The 24,166-nt window shown below is 39.9% G+C and overlaps 1 protein-coding gene across 1 annotated transcript in view; it reads right to left on the bottom strand.

The window, feature by feature from the left end:
• Nucleotides 1-24,166, bottom strand: part of NEK1 (NIMA related kinase 1) — a gene marked incomplete in the record, with an annotated part of 3,475,820 nt that overhangs the window by 996,367 nt on the left and 2,455,287 nt on the right. Inside the window, 2 exon segments of the mRNA XM_044062568.1 lie at nt 15,073-15,313; nt 15,534-15,596. Of these exon segments, the coding sequence (XP_043918503.1) occupies nt 15,073-15,313; nt 15,534-15,596 (304 nt within the window).

Raw genomic sequence — 24,166 nt, 5'->3', positions numbered from 1 at the left:
ATGTCAGTACGTCAGGGTACTAATGCGCATGACCGACGTCATATCCTCAGTCTTTTCTTGCCCCAGATGTCAGAAGACCCTAAAAAGACAAGGCCAAAACCAAAAACTCCAAACATTCCTGCACCAAAAATATGTACAATATATACAAAATTACCAGAGTATAACCTCACCTACACAACCACCCCTAAACACAGAGGGGAAGGAGGGAGGGTAAATTGGACTGCAGCAATGTGGATCCTCGAACATCTACATTTATGGTAGGTACAAAACTGTACTATGTTCTTCATTCCACATTGCTGCAGTCCTAACTATTGGGTAGAATCCCAAAGCAGAGGTAAGGGAGGCTGGCAAATCATAAGGAAGCAGGAGCTGACAACATGCCTTGCAAAATAGCTGTGGCAAAACCAGCCCTAGATTTAGAGTAGAGAGGAAGGTGATAATGCTTAGAGAAAGTATGCACTGAACTCCAAGTAGCTGCCTCCAAAATATCCTTAGTTGCCACCCCTTAGAAATGCTGTTGAAGTGGCAGTAGCCCTAGTGGAATGAGGCCTAATCCCAGCTGGAATCTCCTTGCCATGATGGGAATAACAAAATGCAATGCAAAACCCAATCCACTTAGAAATAGTTTGTTTTGACACAGGCTTGCCCTGAGAACTCAAAGCAAAAGAAACAAACAACTGCTGAGACTGCCTAAAATCCTTAGTCCTGCTTAAATAATAACGCAATTGCCTGTGCACATCTAAAGTGTGCAAAATCTTTTCCCCTTTATTTTGGGGATCTGCATAAAAAGTAGGCAAATGAATAGTTTGGTTTAAAGCCACACTAGAAACCACCTTAGGCATAAAGGAAGGATTAGTACGTAATGATACCCTATCCTTATGAAAAATCAAAAAAGGCTCTACCGCCATAAGGGCCTGCAATTCAGAAACCCTTCTTGCAGAAGTAATGGCCAACAAAAAAGCAGTCTTCCATGACAAGTATTTCAATTCAGCAGTAGCCGCAGGCTCAAAAGGTTGTAGAGTAAGTTTCTCCAACACAAAATTGAGATCCCAAGCAGGAGTAGGAGCTCTACGTGGAGGTCTTATATTCTTTGCCCCTCTAAGAAATTGCTTGAACAAAGGATGCGAAAACAATGGTGGGTCACAATCATAGTGAGCTGAAATTGCTGCAGCATGAATCTTAATGGAAGAGAAAGACAAACCTTTGTCCAATAACTCAGTAAGATATTGAAGAGCCACACTCAAATTAGGCTCAGAAATCTCCAAATTGTTTGCTGCACTCCAAAATAAAAATCTCTTCCATTTTTCTGCGTACACTTTCCTTGTACTAGGTCTTCTGGCTTCCATAATCACATTTAAAACTTGTTGAGGAAGTTGAGACCTGCTGTGTTTCAAAACAGAATATGCCAGGCTGTTAGATGAAGAGAGTGAAGCTTGACATTGAGCAGGTGACCGTCCCTCTGAGACAACAGGTGTGGAATCAAAGGTAAAGGTCATGGAGGCTTCCTTACCAGACTCCTCAGTAATGGGTACCAGTGTTGCCGAGGCCAATCTGGAGCTATTAAAATCATCCTTGGCTTGTCTTGTCTGACCTTTAGGAGCACCTTTGGGAGAAGAGGCAGAGGTGGAAAGGCATACACATGAAGATTTTTCCAACTGAAAGAAAGAGCATCCACTTTCCAAGCTGTGTGATGAAACCTCTTTGTGCAAAACTTTGGCAGCTGGTGGTTTAGTGGAGAAGCGAACAGATCTATGTCTGGAGTTCCCCATGACACTGTCAATTTTGAAATACATGAAGATCCAGTTTCCACTCGTGGGGATCCATGATTTGTCTGCTTAACACATCTGCTAAGGAGTTCTGTGCTCGGCAGAAACCTTGCCTGAAGAGTTAGTTGCAAGCTGAGCGCAGTCTCCCATAAAATCATTGCTTGCCTGCACAACGGGTAAGAATGTGTTCCCCCTTGTTTGTTGATGTACCACATGACAGTTGTGTTGTCTGTTAGAATCAACACCTGCCCTGGAAGAAGTAACTCCTTGAAAGCCATTAATGCAAACTGGACTGCTAACATCTCTTTCATGTTGATATGTAGATGCTGTAGTCTGGCAGGCCACTTGTCTTGTATCCACTTTCCATTTAGATGAGCTCCCAAGCAATGTCTGAGGCATCTGTCGTTAGAATCTGACTCGCCTCTGGTCGGGTCACAGAGAGTCCCTTGTTTAGGTGACATTCCTGAGCCCACCACAAAAATTCCTTTTGAATGCAAGGTATTATTTGAATGACAGTGTCCAAATCCTGGCAGTGCTGTGTCCATACATTTTGAGATACCATTGCAGCTTCCTCATATGCAGTTTGGCATTGGGAAGCACCAGAATACAAGATGCCATGAACCCTAAGGCTTGAAGGACTGTCCTTGCAGTCAGCCCGGACTGAAGAGATAGTTGATGGAAGTAACTGGAAAGATTCTTTTGTTTGTCCGGGGTTAAAAGGCCATCTGGGCTGCTGTATTCAGTCTCACACCCAGAAAGCACATGTCTTGAGAGGGTACTAGACTGGACTTTATTTCGTTCACAGAATACCCTAGGCATCTTAGCACTGCTATCACAAATTCCAAATGCTGTAAAAGGTCTTCCTTTTCTTGAGCCAGAATCAGGCAGTCGTCCAAGTAAGGATAGATTTGAATTCCTTGTAGCCTAAAGTAAGCTATCACTGGAGCCAGAACCTTTGTGAATACTCTGGGCGCAGTAGATAAGCCAAAGGGCAATGCAGAGAACTGATAATGAGAATTTCCAGCTCGAAAACGCAGATACTTCCTGCAACTTAGTCTGATAGGCACATGAAGGTAAGCTTCCTTGAGATCTAAAGTTACCATCCAGTGATCTTTGCCCAGCAGAGGTAAAAGCTGTTGTAACGTCAACATTTTGAATTTGGGAATGTCCAGATAAGTGTTGAGGATAGATAAATCCAAAATTGGTCTCCACGTGTTCCCCTTCTTCGGTACTAGGAACAGGCGAGAATAAAATCCTAGGCCCCTTTCTGGCACAGGAACTGGCTGAATGGCCCCTATTTGGAGCAACAGAGAAATTTGCTTGTGAGCCTCTTTTCTTTGTAGAGGAGGAATGTCTGGCATGCCTTTGAAAGGAGGCAAGGTATGGAAATAAAACCTGTAACCGTGGTGAATGATATCCAAAACCCATCTGTCTTGGGTAATTAAATCCCAATTTTCTTTGAAAAGAGCCAGCCTTCCTCCCAAAGGCTGCCAGGCGAGAATGTACTGGCAGCTGAAAAGGTAGGTCATTGGGTCTGTTTACGAAAGGACTGACCCCTGCCCTCACCAGAAGTCTGAGCAGGTGAACTCCTGTTCTAGGCCTAAAAGAACCTTGAGCTCTGCCCCTACCACGTCTAGACCTACCCCTAGACTGGGAATCATAAGCAGGATATGTCCATCCCTTAGTAGGCCAATTTCTACTAAACTTGAGGCTGCACCTGCAAAAATCCTTAACAGTTTGCATAGACTTAGCCTTGTCCTCCATTTTCTTTAAAACTGCTTCCACAGGCGAACCAAACAACACATCAGACTGTAAAGGAGCATCCAAAATCCTTGTTTTAACATGCTCAGCTAAATTCTGATCCCTCAACCAGGCGTGCCTACGAAGAACAGAACCAGTGGCAGCCACCCTCGAGGAGGCCTGCACAGCATCAAAACCACACTGCAAGGAATGCTTACCCACCTGTTCAGACACATGAACTAAATCCTGCAACTCTTTACACTCAATACCTTCTGCCAGAGCATCCACCTTAGACTTCAATTGTGAAAGGAGATAATTCTGATATTTTAACATGTGAAACTGACAATTCAACGCCCTCATGGCTAAAGTGGAAGAAGTATACACTTTCTTTCCCCATCTATCCAAAGCCCTTGCCTCTTTATCAGGAGGAACAGGATTTTTAACAACAGAAGCCTTCACACCTTTAGGCCCCTGAGAGACAGTTTCCGGGTCTGCCCTAGGACTCTTAAAAAGATACTTATGAGCCTCAGGCACCCTATAGTACCTATCCGGTTTAACTGGGGCAGGAGGCAAAGAATCAGGATTCAGGGAAGCCTCTGCAAAAACATCTTCCACCACATTCAGAACAGGAGGTATAGCTAAAGGCCTATGCTGGGGTAAAAACAAGAATTCCCTAAGCCTCTTCCTGGAATCAGAGAAATCTTGACCTTCCCATTTAAAATGCTCCCTCATGGAATGCAGAGTCTCTGAAAAGAAAAATCCTCAGGAGGAGAAGCTGAAGGAGTAGAATCATCCACATCAGAATCAGAATAAGGAGGATACTCCTGCAAGTCTTCAGCCGAAGACTCAGAAGCCTCCGAACATTGCTCAAAACTCTCAAACTCAGGTTCCACCCTAGGCCTCTTATCAGGAGTGTACATAGAACCACTAATCATAGTAATCAAATCCTCTGCCATTTTAAGCATATGTTTCTTAGGCAAAGACCCTGAAGCACTAGGAGAAACCCCCACTGAAGCTAAACTTGGCCTGCCTCTCAAAGAAGCCTTGGAAACAGAAGGGGAGGCTCTAACCACCTTAGGAAGAGAGGGAAGAACAGCCACCTGAGAAGCCCCTTCAGCCTGGCCTACTTCCTGAGAGGACACATCCTGTAACAGTAAAGTCTCTCCCTGAGACTCCAAAGAAACTCCTGGCAGAACCTCCGGCTCCACTGAGCCTTCTAAAGAACCGACGTCCGGGACTGTCGGTTCTTCCACTCTAGGCTTAGCTGCTTTGTCCTTGCGTTTTTTGGCCGAAGCGGGCGTCGGAGTATCCGACGGCATTTTATAATTACAACGCTTCCCAAAAACTAACCTGGCACAGTCTAACCTTCTCTTAATAGTGCGTTTGTTAAATCTAGCACAAGAGTGGCATCCAACAACGTCGTGCTCAGGCCCTAAACAAGGTATACACAAAGTATGGTAATCCCTATGAGGTATCTGTTTCCCACAAGAAATACAGTTATTCACTTTTTCTGACATCCGGTTAAATACTGAGGCAAGAAAAACCAAAATATTCCCCAACGGGGTACTTAGCCAACTTTGATTCGGTCTGAAACTCTGACTTCAGAAACTTTCAGAACGCCAACCTGCACTCGCAAAACTGCTTCTGCATCGGACCATGCGGCAAAAAAGACTGAGGATATGACGTCGGTCATGCGCATTAGTACCCTGACGTACTGACGTCAGTCTAATGCGCCTTGACCGACGTCAGCCATATACTTTGGTATTCGGGCCGACTGGGACAGCGGACTACCCAATAGTTAGGACTGCAGCAATGTGGAATGAAGAACATGAAGGGAAATTCCTCACCCAATGTGGACAAATGCAGGAGGCCTGCATAGGTACCAAGTGGAAATACTTATAGGTTCATAGGTTCATACTACGCTATCTGCCCAAGGGCATTTATAAGCCTAGCCCATAGTTATGTGGCTTTCGCCACCCCTTTAGTTTGAATAAAACTATGCCTATTATTTTGCTGTGCCTCTGTCAAGCAGTGACACTGAAGTAATCCCTGGGGTATATCTGCGATCGCCCATCCATTGGTCAAGATTCCTCTTGAACAAGGCCAGCGAGGTGCTCTGCCTCACATGTACCGGGATTTTGTTCCACAGCATAGGGAGTCTCTGGGTGATGAATCTGTCCCTCCAGCACGTTCTATTAATAACCGTGTCAAGGTTTAAGTCTCCCGCCCTTGTGGTTCTGAGGGATCTAGATTTTCTGAGGTGAAGCATATTCATCAAATCTGGGCTTGACATGGCCTTATATGTCAGGCACAGGTCACCTTTGAGCAAGCGGTATGAGACTGAATAGAGCTGGAGTTCTTTCAGTCGGGCAGCATAAGACATATTTTTGAGACCCTTTATCCTTTTGGTGAGGAACTTTTGGGGCCTTTCCAGCTGCTGCAGGACTTGTCAGAATGTTCTCTCACAGATTTGGTCATATCTGCCCATATGTAGAAAAAGGTTTATAATTAATGTGGTAAGTCAGAGAAGAGTCTGAAAAGAGCAGGAGAACCTGCAGAAGTCAATTCAACCTTTGCAAATAAGCCTTCTTTTTTTTTGGGGGGGGACTAAAGGAAGTACACCTAGTTTACCTCAGACACATGACCAGGGGAATGGAGTGGCTTGCTCAACCTGACATGGTACAGGGAAGGCACTATGTCCTAGGGTCTGACAAGAAAGCAGAAGATGGGGTGGTACTTCTTTGGTCTTTCTCTGTCATTTACAGACAACAGTCAAGAACTCAACTCTCTCACTTGAATGGGAGTTCACTGATAAATAGTGGTCTGAGGTAATCACTAAGGCAGTGGACTTAGCTACTGAAAAAAAGAATTGGCCCTGGTGTTAAGATCCCTTAATTTGCACTTCTTTGGCTCTTGCATGATATCATGTGACAGATTTTCCCAGACAATGTCTGTGGTCAGGATGAAGGGTTGGCCCTTCCAAATGGCAGTAATATTAGCTCCTTTTAAAGAAATCCTGATTTGTGGTTTGATGACCATGACAACATTCTGCAGGCTTATTTTTCCTGACATCATACACTCAAGCTTTCCAACAACATGATGCAATGAGATTCACATTGCATGAGCAGTTAAGAAATTACAGGTAAACAAGGGGTCAAGCACATCCTCCTCCCACTCCCATGCATGTGTCAGCAGGGATTACTCCAACTATCAATATCCAAGATTTAAGATATTTAAAGAACTGATAAGCTCCCTGGAAGGGGGTACTATCTGTTACCCAATATAAATCAAATCTGAAATAAGTGTATAAGGGTTAACATCTCATCTGAACAAAGGACATGAAATTTCAGTAAAAAGTAGGCACCACCTGATTTTTTTAAAATTGCCATAGTGAAAGCAAGGCAAGAACTTAGCAAGAAAGTCTAACATGGTTATGAATTTGAGAAGCATTTTCTAGAGAGCCATTAAAAAAAGAAAAAAAAGGTCAGAAAGAACATAAAAATGAGATGTATACTCTCAGCACTGCACAAGTGACTAGTAAAATTAAAAGAAAAAATCTTAAATGACACGACAATGTAAATGGCAATGGGAGGTGAATTTTCATCAAATAGTTTTACTTTTAATTTACTAATTTGTTAACCTGTTAAGTGAACTGGCCATCATAGTCACCTTTTAACCACAACCTGGACCGTAAGGAACACGTGGCTACTTTAGAGTAGCTAGTCAGCAAGAATGATTTTAGGAGCTAGGTAGGAAGAGGAATACATGGCTAAAACCCACCAGACGCAGGGGGAATACGCAAACTCCACACTGACACTGGAAATCAGCTCTGAACCCTGGGGCTGTAAGGTATAGATCTTAACCACTGAGCTACTATTCTGCCATGATATACAAATGAGTACTTGATAAAATCAGACATTGTAATTAGCAAACATTTTATGAGATCATGTGAAAACAATAACCTTGTTAGGCAGCTGCACAACCCAAAGCTATTTTTAAAATATGTATTAATGTAGCATTCAATCCATACTGCAACAGCCCACAGTTTTTCTGTTACAAGTTGTGTATCAGATTTTATCTATTAAGTTCCATTTCTGTGTACTGTTTCATCAGATTTTGTTTGTTTTAGATTAAAAAATAGGGAACAAGGTACATATAACAGCACTGAAATTTACCTGGAGCAGTCTGAAGATGCTGCAAAGTACAATAATGCAGTAGTGAATATTCTGAGGTTATTAAAATCCAAAGATATAATTATTTCTTTGATTATTTTTTTAAAATATACAAAAACATATGCCAGCTCTTGATATGTAAAAGGATAAAAACCTGACTATGGCCCAAATAATTGTGTTTCGGTTATCAGCTTGGGCATTTGCAAGAACTTCTGTGAGGAAGGTGGGTGTATCCAGACTGGAATAGGTGGAGTGCAGCAGACTACTCACTACTACTACTCAAAGCAGGGGTGGCAGATGTAACCCGAGGAGGACTGGATTGCCAGTTCAGCAGTTCACTTATGAAAGTGGTAATGGCTCCCATGGTGACGTGAATCACACATTCCCCTGCTCAAGGGAAGGGGTTAGAGCCATAATTACAATGCCCCATTACTGGGATGCCATCAGGGGCACAAAACCAACATGGATGCCTGGAAGACGAACCCTACTGCATCCAAACTGGAGATACTCAAGTATGGGAAAACAAACGTGCTCAAGAGGAGGCTTGCTTTGCAGGCATGGTGGCAAAAAGCATACAAAAAACAAAATGCATTTTAGATGACTGACAAATTCTGATCATTTTTCTGCATATGTAAACTTTAAAACAAAAAAAAAAATTGTAAAACTGTCAGATTTTTAAATTCTAATATGACAAAGTATGCATGTTGAAGCAAATTCTTTACGACAATGAAAGACATTTTTATATTGTTCCCTGTATGAGAGGATACAATTAATCCCCTTACAGACTCTGAAGCGAGAACGCCGCTTTTCTACTGTTTAAACATACAGGTGGCTCCCCTGATTCGCAGCCCTATTGTTCCCTGTATGAGAGGATACAATTAATCCCCTTACAGACTCTGAAGCGAACGCCGCTTTTCTACTGTTTAAACATACAGGTGGCTCCCCTGATTCGCAGCCCTATTGTTCCCTGTATGAGAGGATACAATTAATCCCCTTACAGACTCTGAAGCGAGAACGCCGCTTTTCTACTGTTTAAACATACAGGTGGCTCCCTGATTCGCAGCCCTATTGTTCCCTGTATGAGAGGATACAATTAATCCCCTTACAGACTCTGAAGCGAGAACGCCGCTTTTCTACTGTTTAAACATACAGGTTGTTAAATAATAGTACCGTTTTGCCTTCAGTTGCTCTCTGCCTTTTAGGATCCAAGGTTATACTTTTACAAGTGTTATTAGCTCTAGGTCTTAGACTTCACCTAAAATTAAATTGGACTTGCAACGGACTTATATCTGGTGCCTGAAAATCATAACTAAAGCTTAACAAGGCTGTAAATTGGTGCCTGTAAAGTACTAATTAAAAGCAAAATAAGGCTGTATAGCCTGCTGAATTTCCCCAAAAATAAAGAGCTATCTACCTTTGTTGAGTGTGTAGCCAAGCCCGCGAAACCCTGCTATATTTCATTACTGCTCGCCCACAAGCGAGGTTTCAAATAAGACTTCAGTTACCCGCCATTTCAAAAACCTGAGAATACCTGGATCCTACAGGTAGCGTTCCCATCCAAGTGGTATGTCTATTTTGAATTCTTGAACTAAAGTATGTATTTCACAGTCTACTTTGAACATCGTGCACTGTAAAATGGATATGTATTTAGCTCATCCTGAATGATTACGATACTGTAGTTATAGTTCAAACCCCGCTTGAAGTTGTGAAACAGTTTTGTTTTAATGTGTATTTCGGCTACTCCTGGATGCATTACTGTAATGTCAAAAGCGGCAGTAACCCTTTAAACTTAATGCTATAACTAATCATGCTTAACAAATTATGCTAGTATTCAACTGCATGCTCGAACATTTGTTAGCGACTTTCAAATAGAGTGGAGGAACCATTGTTTACTGCCTTAGGCTCTAGTATAGTGGTGTATTTTACATGTACTCAAGGTATAAATACTACATCTACTGTCTACTGTTAGCGACTTTTAACTAGAGTAGAAGACCAATTGTTACTGCCTTAGGCTAGTTGGTTGTGCAGTTTACTTGTACTCAATGTATAAAGATTACATATACTGTCTTTTCACTGCCTTCTAACCTTATTCCTGACCTCCCTCTTTCATCCTAGGTGGCTCCCCTGATTCGCAGCCCTATTGTTCCCTGTATGAGAGGATACAATTAATCCCTTACAGACTCTGAAGCGAGAACGCTTTTCTACTGTTTAAACATACAGGTTGTTAAATAATAGTGCCATTTGCCTTCAGTTGCTCTCTGCCTTTTAGGATCCAAGGTTATACTTTTACAAGTGTTATTAGCTCTAGGTCTTAGACTTCACCTAAAATTAAATTGGACTTGCAACGGACTTATATCTGGTGCCTGAAAATCATAACTAAAGCTTAACAAGGCTGTAAATTGGTGCCTGTAAAGTACTAATTAAAAGCAAAATAAGGCTGTATAGCCTGCTGAATTTCCCAAAAATAAAGAGCTATCTACCTTTGTTGAGTGTAGCCCTTCGTTAAGCCCTCGCTCGGGCTCTCTTGGCTCCCTCCCTGCCCCTATTCCCACCGCCCCACTACCTCTACATTTATAGTCATAAAACCACTCCCTCTAAAAACTGGTCCAATCCCTGCTGTAACCAAAATTTCCCCACCCAACCCCTGAAACTCCACCTTCCTTGCATTCTACCCACTCCTGCTCTCTCCCCCTCCTCCTCATTCTCTGAATCATCTATTCCTCTCCATCTATTCTTTCGGTAATAGCATTTTTCTGACCCAATATCACAAGTACTTAAACATGTGGTATTTCTTTCTTCTTCCACTGCTATTAACCTCTTACTTCACAACATCGTATGAAACACAAAACCTGGTATTACTCTCTACTACCACATCAGGGACCAATATAATTGGAAGTAAATTCAATAACTACTTTCATGTTTATGGTACTTGGGAAGAATCAACCTCCTGTTTACTGCCACCTTACCCAACCGCAAATAGAAATAAAACCCCAAACTCAAACAATTTTACAAAATTTTAGATAAATTCCTAAAACTTATCTCCAAACTTAGACTTAATCTGCTCCCTCATGGTGATATACACCCCAACCCTGGTCCCACCAGCATTGACCAGCAGTCCTCTCCCAACATTGATATTAGTTCCAACCCCATTACTGCCCGTCCTACTAACTCTCTTTTAACCTGTCATCTGAACATCAGAAGCATAAACAACAAAGTACATGAACTTCATGCGGTACTAGTAGACCTTTCCCTGAGATCTTGTGTCTAACTGAAACATGGTTAAAACCCACAACTACCGATAATGAGATACTAATCCCAGGTTACAATATACATCGTGAGACCGAGTTCCCAGGAAAGGAGGTGGAGTAGCCATACTCTATAAATCTGATCTAACTGTATCTATTGATGTTTTGCAACCACCTCAATTTAACAATGCAGAAATACTAATTTCCAAGCTTCAGATTAACAGCAATAAATGTATCTATATTATTTGCTTGTACATTCCCCCAGGAAATAATATAGAAACCCTCGAAAACACCCTTCACTGGATATCAACTCACTTCCCCCAAGAGACCTTAGTTCTCGGAGACTTTAACATAGATTGGAATACCTGTGACCCCTCAGCTCCTTCCTCACATATTAACCTTTACTCTTTCAAGCAAACTATTAATACTCCAACTAGGCTAGGGAAACCTAACCAGAAGGACAGTATACTTGACTGGGTACTAATAAATAAGCACCCTGATCACTATACATCTGGTACTCTCCCGATAGTTTAAGTGACCACCACCTCACCTACATCATTAAGCATAAGATAGCCATTCCCATGCAACCCACAATCAGAACTGTTAGAAACAAAAAGAAACTTGACTTAACTAAATTACAACTAGAACTATCTTCATGTAACTGGACATTACTAAAACATCTACCCCTAGAGGAAGCTGTGCTTTACTTTAACAAAAAATTCTTAGAAATTCTTAATTTTCATGCACCCACTCATTCAAAGAAAACCAAAGCTGTAGATGTTCCTTGGCTTTCAAAAGAAACAAGATTGAAAATAAAACTTAGAAACAAGGCGTGGTCTGTCTGGCGTACTTCCAAACTCCCTTTGGACCAAAGTAAATACAGACAACTTAGGAATGAAACTAAAAGGCAAATATTACTAGATAAAAGACAATACTATTGTAAATTACAAACCGACCACCAAAACTGTCCACAAAATTCTGGCCTGGACTAAATCAACTTCTTCATCCTGGTCGCACTACTACCCCTGCACCTGCCACACTCATTGATAAATCCCCTGACGATGTCTCCAATAGTTTTAACCACTTCTTCACTGAGACAATACAAACTCTGTCTAATCAATTACCACCTAGCCTTCATACCTCTGACCCTCGAACACTAAAAAATATTCCCTACTTACCTTTCAACCTGTTGCAACTTCCGTTATATGTAAATTAATTAAAAAACTAAAACCCTCCACACTCTCAGCCGACCAACTCCCAGCTGAATATTTGCAAAAAACAGCTGACGTAATTGCTTACCCAGTGTCAATCCTCATCAACCGCTCCTTAGCAGAGGCCATAATCCCGAGATCTGGAAGATATCATATGTAATTCCTCTCCACAAGGGAGGCACTTCCACTGATCTTTCTAACTATAGGCCCATATCCATACTTTCCCCTTTAGCAAAATAATGGAAAAATGTGTTCAGAAACAGTTCATGAAACACCTAATAGTCAACCAACTACTGGCTGATACCCAACATGGTTTCAGACCTCTCCACAGTACCACCTCAGCCCTCCTTGTCTTTTCAAATACCATAAACTCCCATCGTAATAATAACAATCTCTCATCAGCACTATTTCTGGATCTGTCAAAGGCCTTTGATATGGTGGATCATAAACTTTTAATCAATACATTGCCTTCACTAGGTCTTGACACCATTGCTGTACAATGGTTTAGTTCCTATCTATCTGGCAGAAAACAAGCAGTTTTATGGCAGACCAAACTCTCTAAGCTACTACCCAATACATTAGGAGTACCTCAAGGATCTATTCTAGGAGCGCTATTATTTTCCATCTTTATCAATGATCTGCATACAGTTACTCCTAATGCCAGTTGTATACAATATGCAGATGATTCCACGTTAATCTGCTCTGGTACTACCCTTCAGATTTACAACTGTTAACCCAGTCTACTTTCAGCAAAATAGAAAACTGGCTCTCCAGTCGTCGCCTGATTCTCAATCCAAAAAAACTAAAATGTTGTTGTTTCTTCCAACAAAAAAGTCCTACCCCATTAACTTTACTATCCAAGCAAAGGATGGGACCATTATTTCTCCAGACCTCTCGACAAAATTACTAGGGGTAACCATAGACAACAAACTAAAATTTGATATACACGCAAGCCAAATAATTAAGACCATTAACAAAAAGCTAGGCTCTTTATATAAAATAAAAAGCTTCCTGACCCCCCAAGCTAAAATGGCCATTGCCCAGACTCACCTCCTCTCATCACTCCTGTACTGTCCCCTTACTTCACAATATAAGTAAAACTGTCATGAACAAACTCTCTAAATGCTACAATCATATTGCAAGGTTTGTTACTGGGTCCCCATATAGGACCCATCATTGTACCAATTTAGCCAAACTCAACTGGTCTGAGCTTCCTAACCTAATTACTTTCAACCTACTAGTCCTTACTCACAAAATCATATATAACCCTGAATATGCTCCTTCCCTCAAAGCACTACTTCCCCTTTGTAATAATCCCCGCCCATTGAGGTCATCCAACCGTCTCCTAATCCAATCACTCAAAACTAATAACTCTGCTGGAGACTTCCTTCTCTCCAACGCTGCAGGTAAAATTTGGAACAAACTTCCCCATGATATTATATCCATCTCTACTTTAAGTCAATTTAAAGCTAAGCTAAGAACTCATCTGGGCTCAATGCGAAGTTGCCATTGCCTAAACCCGGGATAGTCCACTCTAGAATGTAATAACTGTCTATAACTCATGAATATTCTACATCTCCTTACTATCCTACTCCTCTTACATTTAAAATAAATTAGAAAGAATAAGTTAGAATGCTCTTATTTTGAATGTATATTTTGCTTCATTGTTTAGTTAAGTGTTTTGTAACCTGTGTTTTGGAGCTTTTCTCCCCGGGCCTCCGCTGAAAATGGACATGCATCCAGTCGGATCCTCCCGGTCAACAAATGTAAAATAAAAATAAATAAAATAAAAATATATACTGTATGCTGTAGGAGCTGGAATGTGGATACTGAATTGCATATTATACCAACAGCAAAGCAATGCTATATAATTGAAAGTTAAATGAAATAGGTTCATAGGTTCATACTAGGCTATCTGCCCAAGGGCATTTATAAGCCTAGCCCATAGTTATGTGGCTTTCGCCACCCCTTTAGTTTGAATAAAAACTATGCCTATCATTTTTCTGTGCCTCTGTCAAGCAGTGACACTGAAGTAATCCCTGGGGTATATCTGCGATCTCCCATCCATTGGTCAAGATTCCTCTTGAACAAGGCCAGCGAGGTGCTCTGCCTCACATGTACCGGGATTTTGTTCCACAGCATAGGGAGTCTCTGGGTGATGAATCTGTCCCTCCAGCACGTTCTATTTATAACCGTGTCAAGGTTTAAGTCTCCCGCCCTTGTGGTTCTGAGGGATCTAGATTTTTTGAGGTGAAGCATATTCATCAAATCTGGGTTTGACATGGCCTTATATGTCAGAAACAGGTCACCTCTGAGCAAGCGGTATGAGACTGAATAAAGCTGGAGTTCTTTCAGTCGGGCAGCATAAGACATATTTTTGAGACCCTTTATCCTTTTGGTGAGGAACTTTTGGGGCCTTTCAAGCTGCATCAGGTGTCTGGTCAGATACATTCGAACGGGCATTGTACTCAATCATAGGTCTAATGAGTGATGAGTACAGGGGGACGATGACCTCCCTTGATCTAGATGTGAATCCCTTCATGATCAGGTGGGCGATATAGAAGGTTTTCCTAACTACTTTAGCAACATGAGTGTCAAACGAAAGACTACTGTCAACTTGGGTCCCCAGATCCCTGATGACTTTTTCTGTGCTCAGTGGATTGTCACCTATATGGTAGCTAGGGGTAACCTTGTTTTTCCCGAAGGGTATGACTATGCAAATGTGCAAACCTTTCACTTATAACTTTGAAATATTACTCCCTGTTTTATGATGTACATTAATTAACAAACAGTAGGACAGAACTGTGGTACAGGCCATTCGAATGCACCAGAATGGACTATCTGACCATCAGTACTAAGCCAGTTCCTAAGAATAGTACTTACTTCAAGACAGTTATAAATTTCTAGTAAAGTCAGGAATGTAAAAGGCAATATTTACCCTCTGTTCCAAGCAAAGTGTCTACCACTGTTAGTTGTGCAAGTGGAAGAACTACAGGCTGAGCCCCTGCCTCCCATTTTTTTCGCTCTGCGCCTGTAAGAGCCTTTTCTTCCTGCTGTAGATCATCTTTGTTTGAAACGCAAATAATGGAATTTTCTTCAGCTTTCTTCTTTTCTTCTTCAAAGTCTTCATCAGCTCTTAAGTTCTGATTCAGACGTTTAAGTATTTCACGTTTTTCATTCTAGAACAGCCACAACTTTATAAATGAGTAGCTGACATGATTCACAGTTAATGTATAATACAACAAATACTGTAGATGCAATGTTGTATAAAGTCACGCAAGTAAAAGCACATTTTTATATATATATATATATATATATATATATATATATATATATATATATATATATATATACATATACATATACACACACAAACACATATTTCAGGACAATACTTACCTGAATAATGTGGGATTCTGGCTTACTGACTTCTTCAGGTACCTTGCAAACAGAATATTCAACCTTTAAAAAGAAAATGTGATCATCAATAAGAAAAAGCAATACGTATAAAACAAAAACATATAAACTTTTATTTCTCTTAAAGAAGATAGATTTTACTTCTTAATGTAAGATGTACATTTTTGTATGTGCAGGACAATATTTCATCTCTTATTTTCAGACTAGTACAATATTTAACAGTATATACTAAAATGGTACTTTAAAACCTTAGCTAAACTGTTTCCATATGTTCATAATAAACCCACTATTCTATGTAACAGGCATGTGCACATACACACACATATCCAAATTGATATGCATGAGACTGAAACAAGATTGTGATCAAGCCACAGATTATTCAAACCATTTTTAGTGCCTATAAAATGGGTGTCAAGAAATTCACCTCAAAAGCAAAGTTCTCAAGGAGAAGTTCTTGAAACCCATTTCAGGAACACACAAACCTGAAGTTATGCAATACAATCATAACGTTCTATATTACAAGAAGCTTCCAGGTAAGTTAGTTTCATGCACTGGAATGCCTTTTGGTGCACATCCATTTATTGCTAGATTCTTTGTGCTTCCATGTATTCCACCATGGTAGAGACACATGTGCCACAGGGACAAGTTTAATGAATACCCAAACAGGTAGAGCACATTTGAAAATAATTTAACAATAAGCTATGGCTCAGTGTGGGGAATGTTTGGTTAACCCACAGTTGACATGCTGAGGTCTTAAGGCAAAAGTTATTATACAACTGTGTTCGTTTTATATAATGATGTATCCATTTCTTTTATTTGTATATAAATATATATGTATCTTTTGTATGATAAGTTAAATAATTATTCCTTTCTAAAGTACCAAAAATTGTGTACTTTTTTTTGTGTTTTGGTGTTTTTTTTTTCTTTTCTTATGCTTTGTCGTTTTTATGATTGTGATTGCTCTCTTTTCTGTGCTGAGTTAAATGACACAGTAGTTATCTTGTTTTACTATTAAACATTTTCTACTTTATATTTTGGGTTTTTGAAGTATGTTTGCATTTTCATTTACATCTTTCACTTTCTAATACTATTTCCAGTGAAGGTTTGGGATAAAAAATGGTCCCTTGCTGTTCAGTTTCTCCTACCTGTGCTGAAATCCGTACCGATTAGGTGGACATCTCCATTTGTGGTCTTTTCTTTTTCCTTTGACACCATATTCTATTCATATTGGAAAGTATGCTCTGATGTTTAGCATAAAATCTTTAACTGTCCAAAAGTGGAAAATTATTACTGCATCCCTTGCCAATATTTTTCTTTTCTTTTAATTTTTGCCATTTCTGAAGCTACTAAACTACTACTGACAACTAAACTTTAATGAAACGCACCAGTGCACTGACACCACTTGATCACAAACCTCTCTTCACTCTGTATTTTGGTATGGTGTTCCATCAAGTTGCAAGCTGCCAAAGAAGGCTGAGTATTTTAACACTGACTCAACTTTCATGCATTAGTTTTCGTACTTACGTGGATTACACACTAGTTTTCTTTATCTACTCTGGATTGTTTGACTTACACTGAGCATGCTGACTGCTTTGTCCAATCAGCATGCATGACTTAAACAGTAATAAGCATTCATTTTGAAATGCTATTTGCTACACTCAGTGACTTTGGAGTCAACTGTGTTGATTTGCATACTATTTAGATATGATGACGCACATTAATGAAGTAAATACTATGCTGTGTGCATTTTACTCCCCAGCATTCATCACTCATAGTACAGGAATTTCTGGTTCTTTTAATGGGCAAATTTATGTTGAGTCATGTCACTGTGAGGCTACACAGGCTGGAAGATGAACCTTTATAGAGGAATAAGAGACCAGATGAAATACCTCACACACACATTTTGCACCAGTGGTACAAAAAAATCCCTGATGGGCACCTGGTTACTGGTTAGGCACCAACTAGAAAATTGCTTCCACTTATCAATATATGATTTCTAGTAGTAGGCTTTCTTGCTCCTTTAAGTACCTGCTGCATATCCTCATAAAATAAGTGCCTCAAAGGTATTAGAACTGAATCATTCAGGCAGTCAGCTGAAGCTGATTGAGAATAGGGTGTATCAAAATGCCCCTGTTTTGTGTGAGTAGATCCTGTCACTGAGGAAGCAAGAGTTTCTTGTCCCTGGCCATTTCCATAAGAGAGAACTAGTGCTGTCGGAGCCAAAAGGGGGTCACCACAGTGACCTGGGGAGAATCCTTCTGAAACTTCAGAATTAATTTGGATATCACTAGAAAGGGTGGACAAGCATAAAGGAATACTCCCTTCCAAGGGAATTTAAAACATCTGTTTTCCAGGCTTGTTGAAAGGAGCCCTGGAGCAAATCTGTTACATTTTCTGTTTTTAAAGGAAGTGAACAGATTTCTTTGAGGTGTTCCGACAACTGGATCAGTTCCTGGAAGACCTCTTAGTTTAATTTTTATTCAGGAGAGCCTGTCCCAGCCCTGCTCGGATTGTCTGTTACTATGCTTTACTCAGATGGAATGTAAGATGCTTAGTGGATTATGGAATGCTGAAGACCTAAATTCCAAGCCATCATAGCCAACCTGCAAAGGGGGGGGGGTAAACCTTGTACCACCATGCTTGTGTACTACATGACTGTTGCATTGTCTGGAATCACTTGAAGAGCTCCTGGAGATGATAGGTTATGGAGAGATTTCAAAGCAGGAATCACAACCATCATCTCTCTATATACTGATGTGCTTTGGTCTGTCTGAATGACTCCACAGGCCTTGAACTATTACCCGCCACAGAAACTACTCTCAAGCAATATCTGAAATGTCTGTGGTGAGAGACTGGTTTTGGGTCTAAGGACAGAAAGGGACCAACTGAATTTGCTGTCTCCACAAATGCAGTTCCATTTTTACATTTTGTAGAAAGCACAACATTGGGACTGGAAACCCAAGAGGATGTAAATGCTACATACATGCGTTTTTTTTTTTTTTTTTTTTTTTTTTAGAAACCACTGCATTTTCTTCTTGGGCAACCAGGCTAGGTGAATCATGCAAATCAGAAACCAAAAACTCCAGGATCCTGAAAAATTTTCCTGCAGAAGTCTGAGACTGATTGGAGAAGTACAGGAAAGTTTCAAGATAAACTCACCTCCTTCTCTGTCAAAAAGGAACACTCTGCAGAAAAGTATCTAGAAGGCAGCCGAGAAACACAATTCTGTGAGATGGAGTCAAGGAGGATTTTGTAATATTTATCTTGCTGACGGGTCAGAAGAGATATAACCCATGTCAATGACTCCTGACATCTGGATAAAGACACTACACAAAGATGAGCAGGTCATCTAAATAAGGAAAAAGCGAATGCCATTTAGTGTGCATTAAGCTATGACTGGAACTATGCATTTTAATACTCTTGGAGTTGCAGTTAATCCAAAGAGCAATGCAAAAAACTGGTAATGTGACCCAGAAACAGAGAAGACATTTCTTTTAAGTCTAGTCTTACCATGTAACTCATGGGAGGAATAAGGGGTAACAATTGTTCTACTAGGTCAACAGTCTGAAATTTGGTAATTTCACATACAGGTTTAAAAAAGTAAAACCTAGTATTCATCTTCAAAAGGATTTTATCTTTGGTACTAGAAACATTTTGGAATAAAAGCCATTGCCCCTTTGACTTACAGGCACTGGTTGTATGAGTCCTTCAGTAAAGACAAAAGAACCTGAGGAAAATATTCTGCTTAGTTCGGACAATGGGGAGGAATTCCCCTGAAAATGTATTTGTATCCAGTGTTATCTGTATCCCTCCTACTCCACTTTTAACACCCAAGAGTGAGAGACAATCTTTTGCCAAAAGGGGATGTTAAGGACCAGTTTGTGGGACAGATAAGAAAAGATAATGGTCAGTGGAGAGGGAATGGGGAGAAAGAATACGGACAGTCATTCTGCACTGTTGATCTGTCCGTTTTTTCTGAAAGGACCCGTTTCTTATTATTTCCCTCCAGTAATCTCTTTCAGCACATTGTTTGCTGGAATATGGCTGGTTTTTGCTTGTTTAGATTTTTGTGAAAGGCAGAGGCCTATAAAATTTATACTTGGGTCACAAAAAAATCATAGAAAGTCCTTGAATTGAGTTCTCTTTGTCATCATATTGTTTGAGAACCTGGGTAGCAGATAAACCAAATATCATCTCCTTATCTAAATCAGAATCTAAGATTTCAGATTTTACTTCATTAGCAAACTTTTAGTTACGTATCCAAGCACATCTTCAACACTGTCGCAGCAGTGATTCTAGACCCAGCATCTGCAAAATCACACACACACACACACACACACACACACACACACACACTACAAGGCATATTAGATATCAGGGAAAGGATAAAAACAGTTTGATTAACAAAAAAATAAACTTTCTTCTGTAGGAAGAGTAGTACTCAATTCCATCAGACTGCTTTTATAAGATTTTAACCAACTTTCACATATATACCTGGTAATTAAAAATTCTGAAGGCTAAAGTGGAAGAGGAAAACATACTCCTACCTATGCAGTCCAACAGCTTGCCTTCTTTGCCAAAAGGAGAAGAGTTTGTGTTTAGGACTAGCCTCTTACCAGCATTTGACGTAGTGGAAATTGTGGTGGGGTGTGATCTAAGGTGAGAAAAAAGAAATGTATTAGCCTGCGGCACCTTACACAATTTATCTGCTTTTTTATAGGGACTGAAGGCTGGGTATCAAGATGATTATAGACAGCATCCAACACACCCTTCAAAGCTGCCAGTATAGGAAGGGTCACAGAGGGATGAGGTATGTCTATTTGTAATGTATCATAGTATCTCTTCAGTTCAGGGGAAACACCTGTTTGTTCCTATATAAATACTTCATCTGGATATGGTCCGATTAAAAGAAAATTCCTCCAAAGGAGGGTAAGAATTAAAGTGTTCCCCAAAATCAGACAGTTGGGCTTGGGAATTTGCAGGTGAAGCAGCCCTACCTCTGTCAAAATCAGAACTCACCAAACCCTGTTTCCAAAGGAAATATTTTACAGGAGATGCCTATCTGCAATAGTTTCTGTATATTAGTAACCACTGCCTGTATTGTCTGTCCTACCAAGGAAAGAAATTAATCTTTCTTAACTGCAAATACTTCTTCAAATGAAAAATGTTTAGTCCTGTTTTTTCTTGAAAGTAGTCCCTCTGGAAGAAGACCGACTCAAAGGAAGGGCATCTACCTGGTCTTATGTTTTTTCTTGCCAAAGCTATCTTAAGAAAGATCTCCCAGAGCCTCTCTCACACTTGGAGAGGATGGTTCTCCCATGCCAGTACCGGACACTGGAACAGACGAAGAGAATGTGGCTGACCCCTATTTTGTGATGGCTGAAAAGACTACAACAGAGGAAGCTGGAAAGGTGCGTGTGTGGTCTATGGAACAACCAATGGCCACTGCATGTTCACCCACTATTAGCTGAGGTGCAGAAGGAGTCTGCAACAATGTTAAGTGATTTTTCTCTTTCTAAGTACAAAAGGAAAGGACTCACAAATAAGAAAGCTCAAGCAGGTAGAACCGAGCCAGATACAAGTAGGAGAACATAGAACAAAAAAATTAGAGGGTAATTAAAGGTACGAGTTTAAAGCAAAATAAGGAATTAGATCAAATGGACGTAACAGAAATAAATCAATGAAAATGGGACTTTTCCTTGTAATGATTGTAGTTTCTGCAAATTTATATATAGAAATAATACATTTGTACATCCAGTTATGAAACACATATAAAGTTCTGCTTACTCAGACAGTAATTCTATGAGTTTGGTATACATTGTCTTATGTAATTCCAATCCAGCTTTCTATGCTGGTACAACTAACATGAAATTAAAAAAAAATTTGTGACCATCTATCCGAAATACAGAGAAAGCTGGACAGTAATGCCCTTTATAAGCATATAAGCAATTCTGATGACACACATTCTTTTAAGTTCATTATGTTACAATATATACCCTCTAATTTTAGAAGACATGATACAACAACAGAAAATGAATGTATAGAATATAACACTAGATAAATGAACTAAAGGCAGATAAAAGTCCTGGACTAAATGTTGCTAACAATGTTAAACCCATTTTAAAAATGAATCATTTTAGGTATTTAGCTTTAATTATGTGTCTGACTGATTGTTTCACAATTATTGCAAATATTTAAGTGAACAGCTGTTGCACTGAAGTTTCTTATAACTTGAAAAAGCATTTGCGAAAAGCCTGCTGGCTTGCTGTCTACAATAAAAGTGTTCTGGGTGGCTCCTTGAGCTGCTTTTGTTTTTTCTGTTCTAAGTTCTACAAAAGGAAAGGAACCAGAAGGACCAAAAATGGTAAGCAATGCTGGTGTGAGGATGTCAGAAAGTAAGTTGTCACAGAGAGTTCACAAGCAGTTCACTTAGACTCAACACTTTTCCCAGTCCCTTCACAAGGAAAAAAAAAGTACATGCAGTACACAAACTCCCTGTCAGTACTCTGTTCAAACACAGTGACCGAAAAATTATATGGCAGATAGGTTTTTATTAACTGAGCATAAATATTACAATAAAATGCATGTCCCTGCCCTTCATCCAATCAATTTACACAATCAGTACATAATTTCTCACAAAAACAGCTCCAGTTAGTTCAAAAGACACTCATATCTAAAAACAGTGGTCCCTAACAGGAAGCTTTCGATATTGCAAAAAAAATACCGAGTTTCATGAAGGGGAAATACCACTTTCAGTCAGAAAATAAAATGTGTAATAATTTTCTTAAAAGAGCATTCATATAGCAATAACCCATGCCTGGGTGTGGGTAATGTGGGATTTACCCACGATTGGCGTGGTTTGGTCCCGAAGCCGGAGGGACCAAACAAAGACAACCGTGGGTAAATCCGCATTACACCCAGAATGAGTTATTGCTATTATACTATGACATTATTTAAGAAAAGAAATAATTACTTTTCTTAAATAATGGCATTGTATAATGCCTCTTTGCTGCCCTTCCGCAGCTGTCTGGTATCCACGGCAGTTCTGATGTACTGCGCATATACATCAGAGCTGTGGCCAAAAGCAACGGAGAAAGCAAGATCTCCGTTGCTTTTTACTGTTTCGCTATGTTAAATGGGTTTAAAAAAAGAAAGGGAGGCGTCTGTGGTCACTATGGCTCTGGGCTGAGTGGAAGAAAGGGCAACTCCATAAGTGCTCTTCTGGCTTCATCCACCAAATTAAATCTTGTTTGAACTGATTTGTTATCCTGCTCTGAAAGGACATAGGAAGAGTCAAAGGGAAACACTGTGTTAGCAAAAGCCACTGTAAAAGTCTCATGTGCAGTTTTGCCAGTGGAACTATTGTTATCGATGCTGCCACTGACCTTAGTGGAGAGATGAAAAGTCTGCAAGCAAAGGTGAGTAGTAGTGCTGAAACTGAATTCATCCTCAAGTGTTGGTGAGTACCTTTGCGATGTGGACCTTGCTTTTTCCAAAATCTCACCAAGGCAACACTGATATATAGACTGTATTTATATAGCATATATCATGGACAGAAGTAAGTCAAAAACAAAAAAGACAGCTGAGTGCACAGGTCCCGGGATAAAAATGTGCCTAATCCTGGTAGGCAGACTGGTACCAGGATGGTAAAAAATGACAGTGTGGAATCCTCAAAATCCAGAAACATTCCTACAATGGGGCCAGGCCAGGCCCAAATTGAAGATGCCCCCCCTGTTGTAGAAAGAAGTAGCAGTCCGCAAAAATCACAAACTCTGATAGGCCAAAGAAGAGCCATAAAGACGATAGAGTGGACTATGGAGGATAAGAAAAAAAATGATATATTGTTACTGTTATGCAAAAAGCCCAGAATTTTCAGACACAAGATATACAAAATGATTATGAGAGAAATTAGAGGAAAGAAAAATAGTTTCAAAGGAAAAACTGTCAGAAGCTTCAAATAAAAATTTGTGTTCATTAATATAACAGATTTTTGAAAAACAGTGTGTAGATAAAGAAACTTTGATCTGTTTGGAAAAAACTGTTTGTTTGATCTGTTTGGAAAAGAAGGATCTGAGGAAGTGCGAAAATGTAAACAAAACCTACAAGTTTGAAAAGTATAAAAAAGAAATATGGACATGAGAAAGAAAGCGAGATTTAATATGGTACAATGTTTATGCAGAGGAGAAAACCAAGTTAATTAATACAGAGAAAGCAGTCACAAGGATATTTGAAGAGAAATACAGGCAAAGGCATCCAGATATGGAAAATTTCACAATAAAAAAATGTATATTATAAAGATGGAAGGTAGAAAAGAAGATTAATAAAGTAGAAGTTAAGGAAATAGAAGTTGAAGTTATGGAGTGTCTGTGGAGTGAAGGATTTAATGCAGAAAGTCCAACACAGACTGCATCACAGCATGATGGAGTGAGTCCCCAAAGTACGGAGAAGCAGGAAGATCAGGAGACATCTGAAGAAGAAATATGGACATGGGAAAGAAAGACAGATTTAATATGGTGTAACATTTATACCAAGGAGAAAGCAAAACTAACCAAGACAAAAAGAGCAGCACCAACGATATTTGAAGAGAAATACAGGCAAAGGAATCCAGATATGGT

The sequence above is a fragment of the Protopterus annectens genome, chromosome 2.part1, assembly GCF_019279795.1.
Source record: "Protopterus annectens isolate FY-2018-M chromosome 2.part1, PAN1.0, whole genome shotgun sequence".
Taxonomy (NCBI): domain Eukaryota; kingdom Metazoa; phylum Chordata; order Ceratodontiformes; family Protopteridae; genus Protopterus; species Protopterus annectens.
This window is presented reverse-complemented; position numbering and strand designations above follow the sequence as displayed.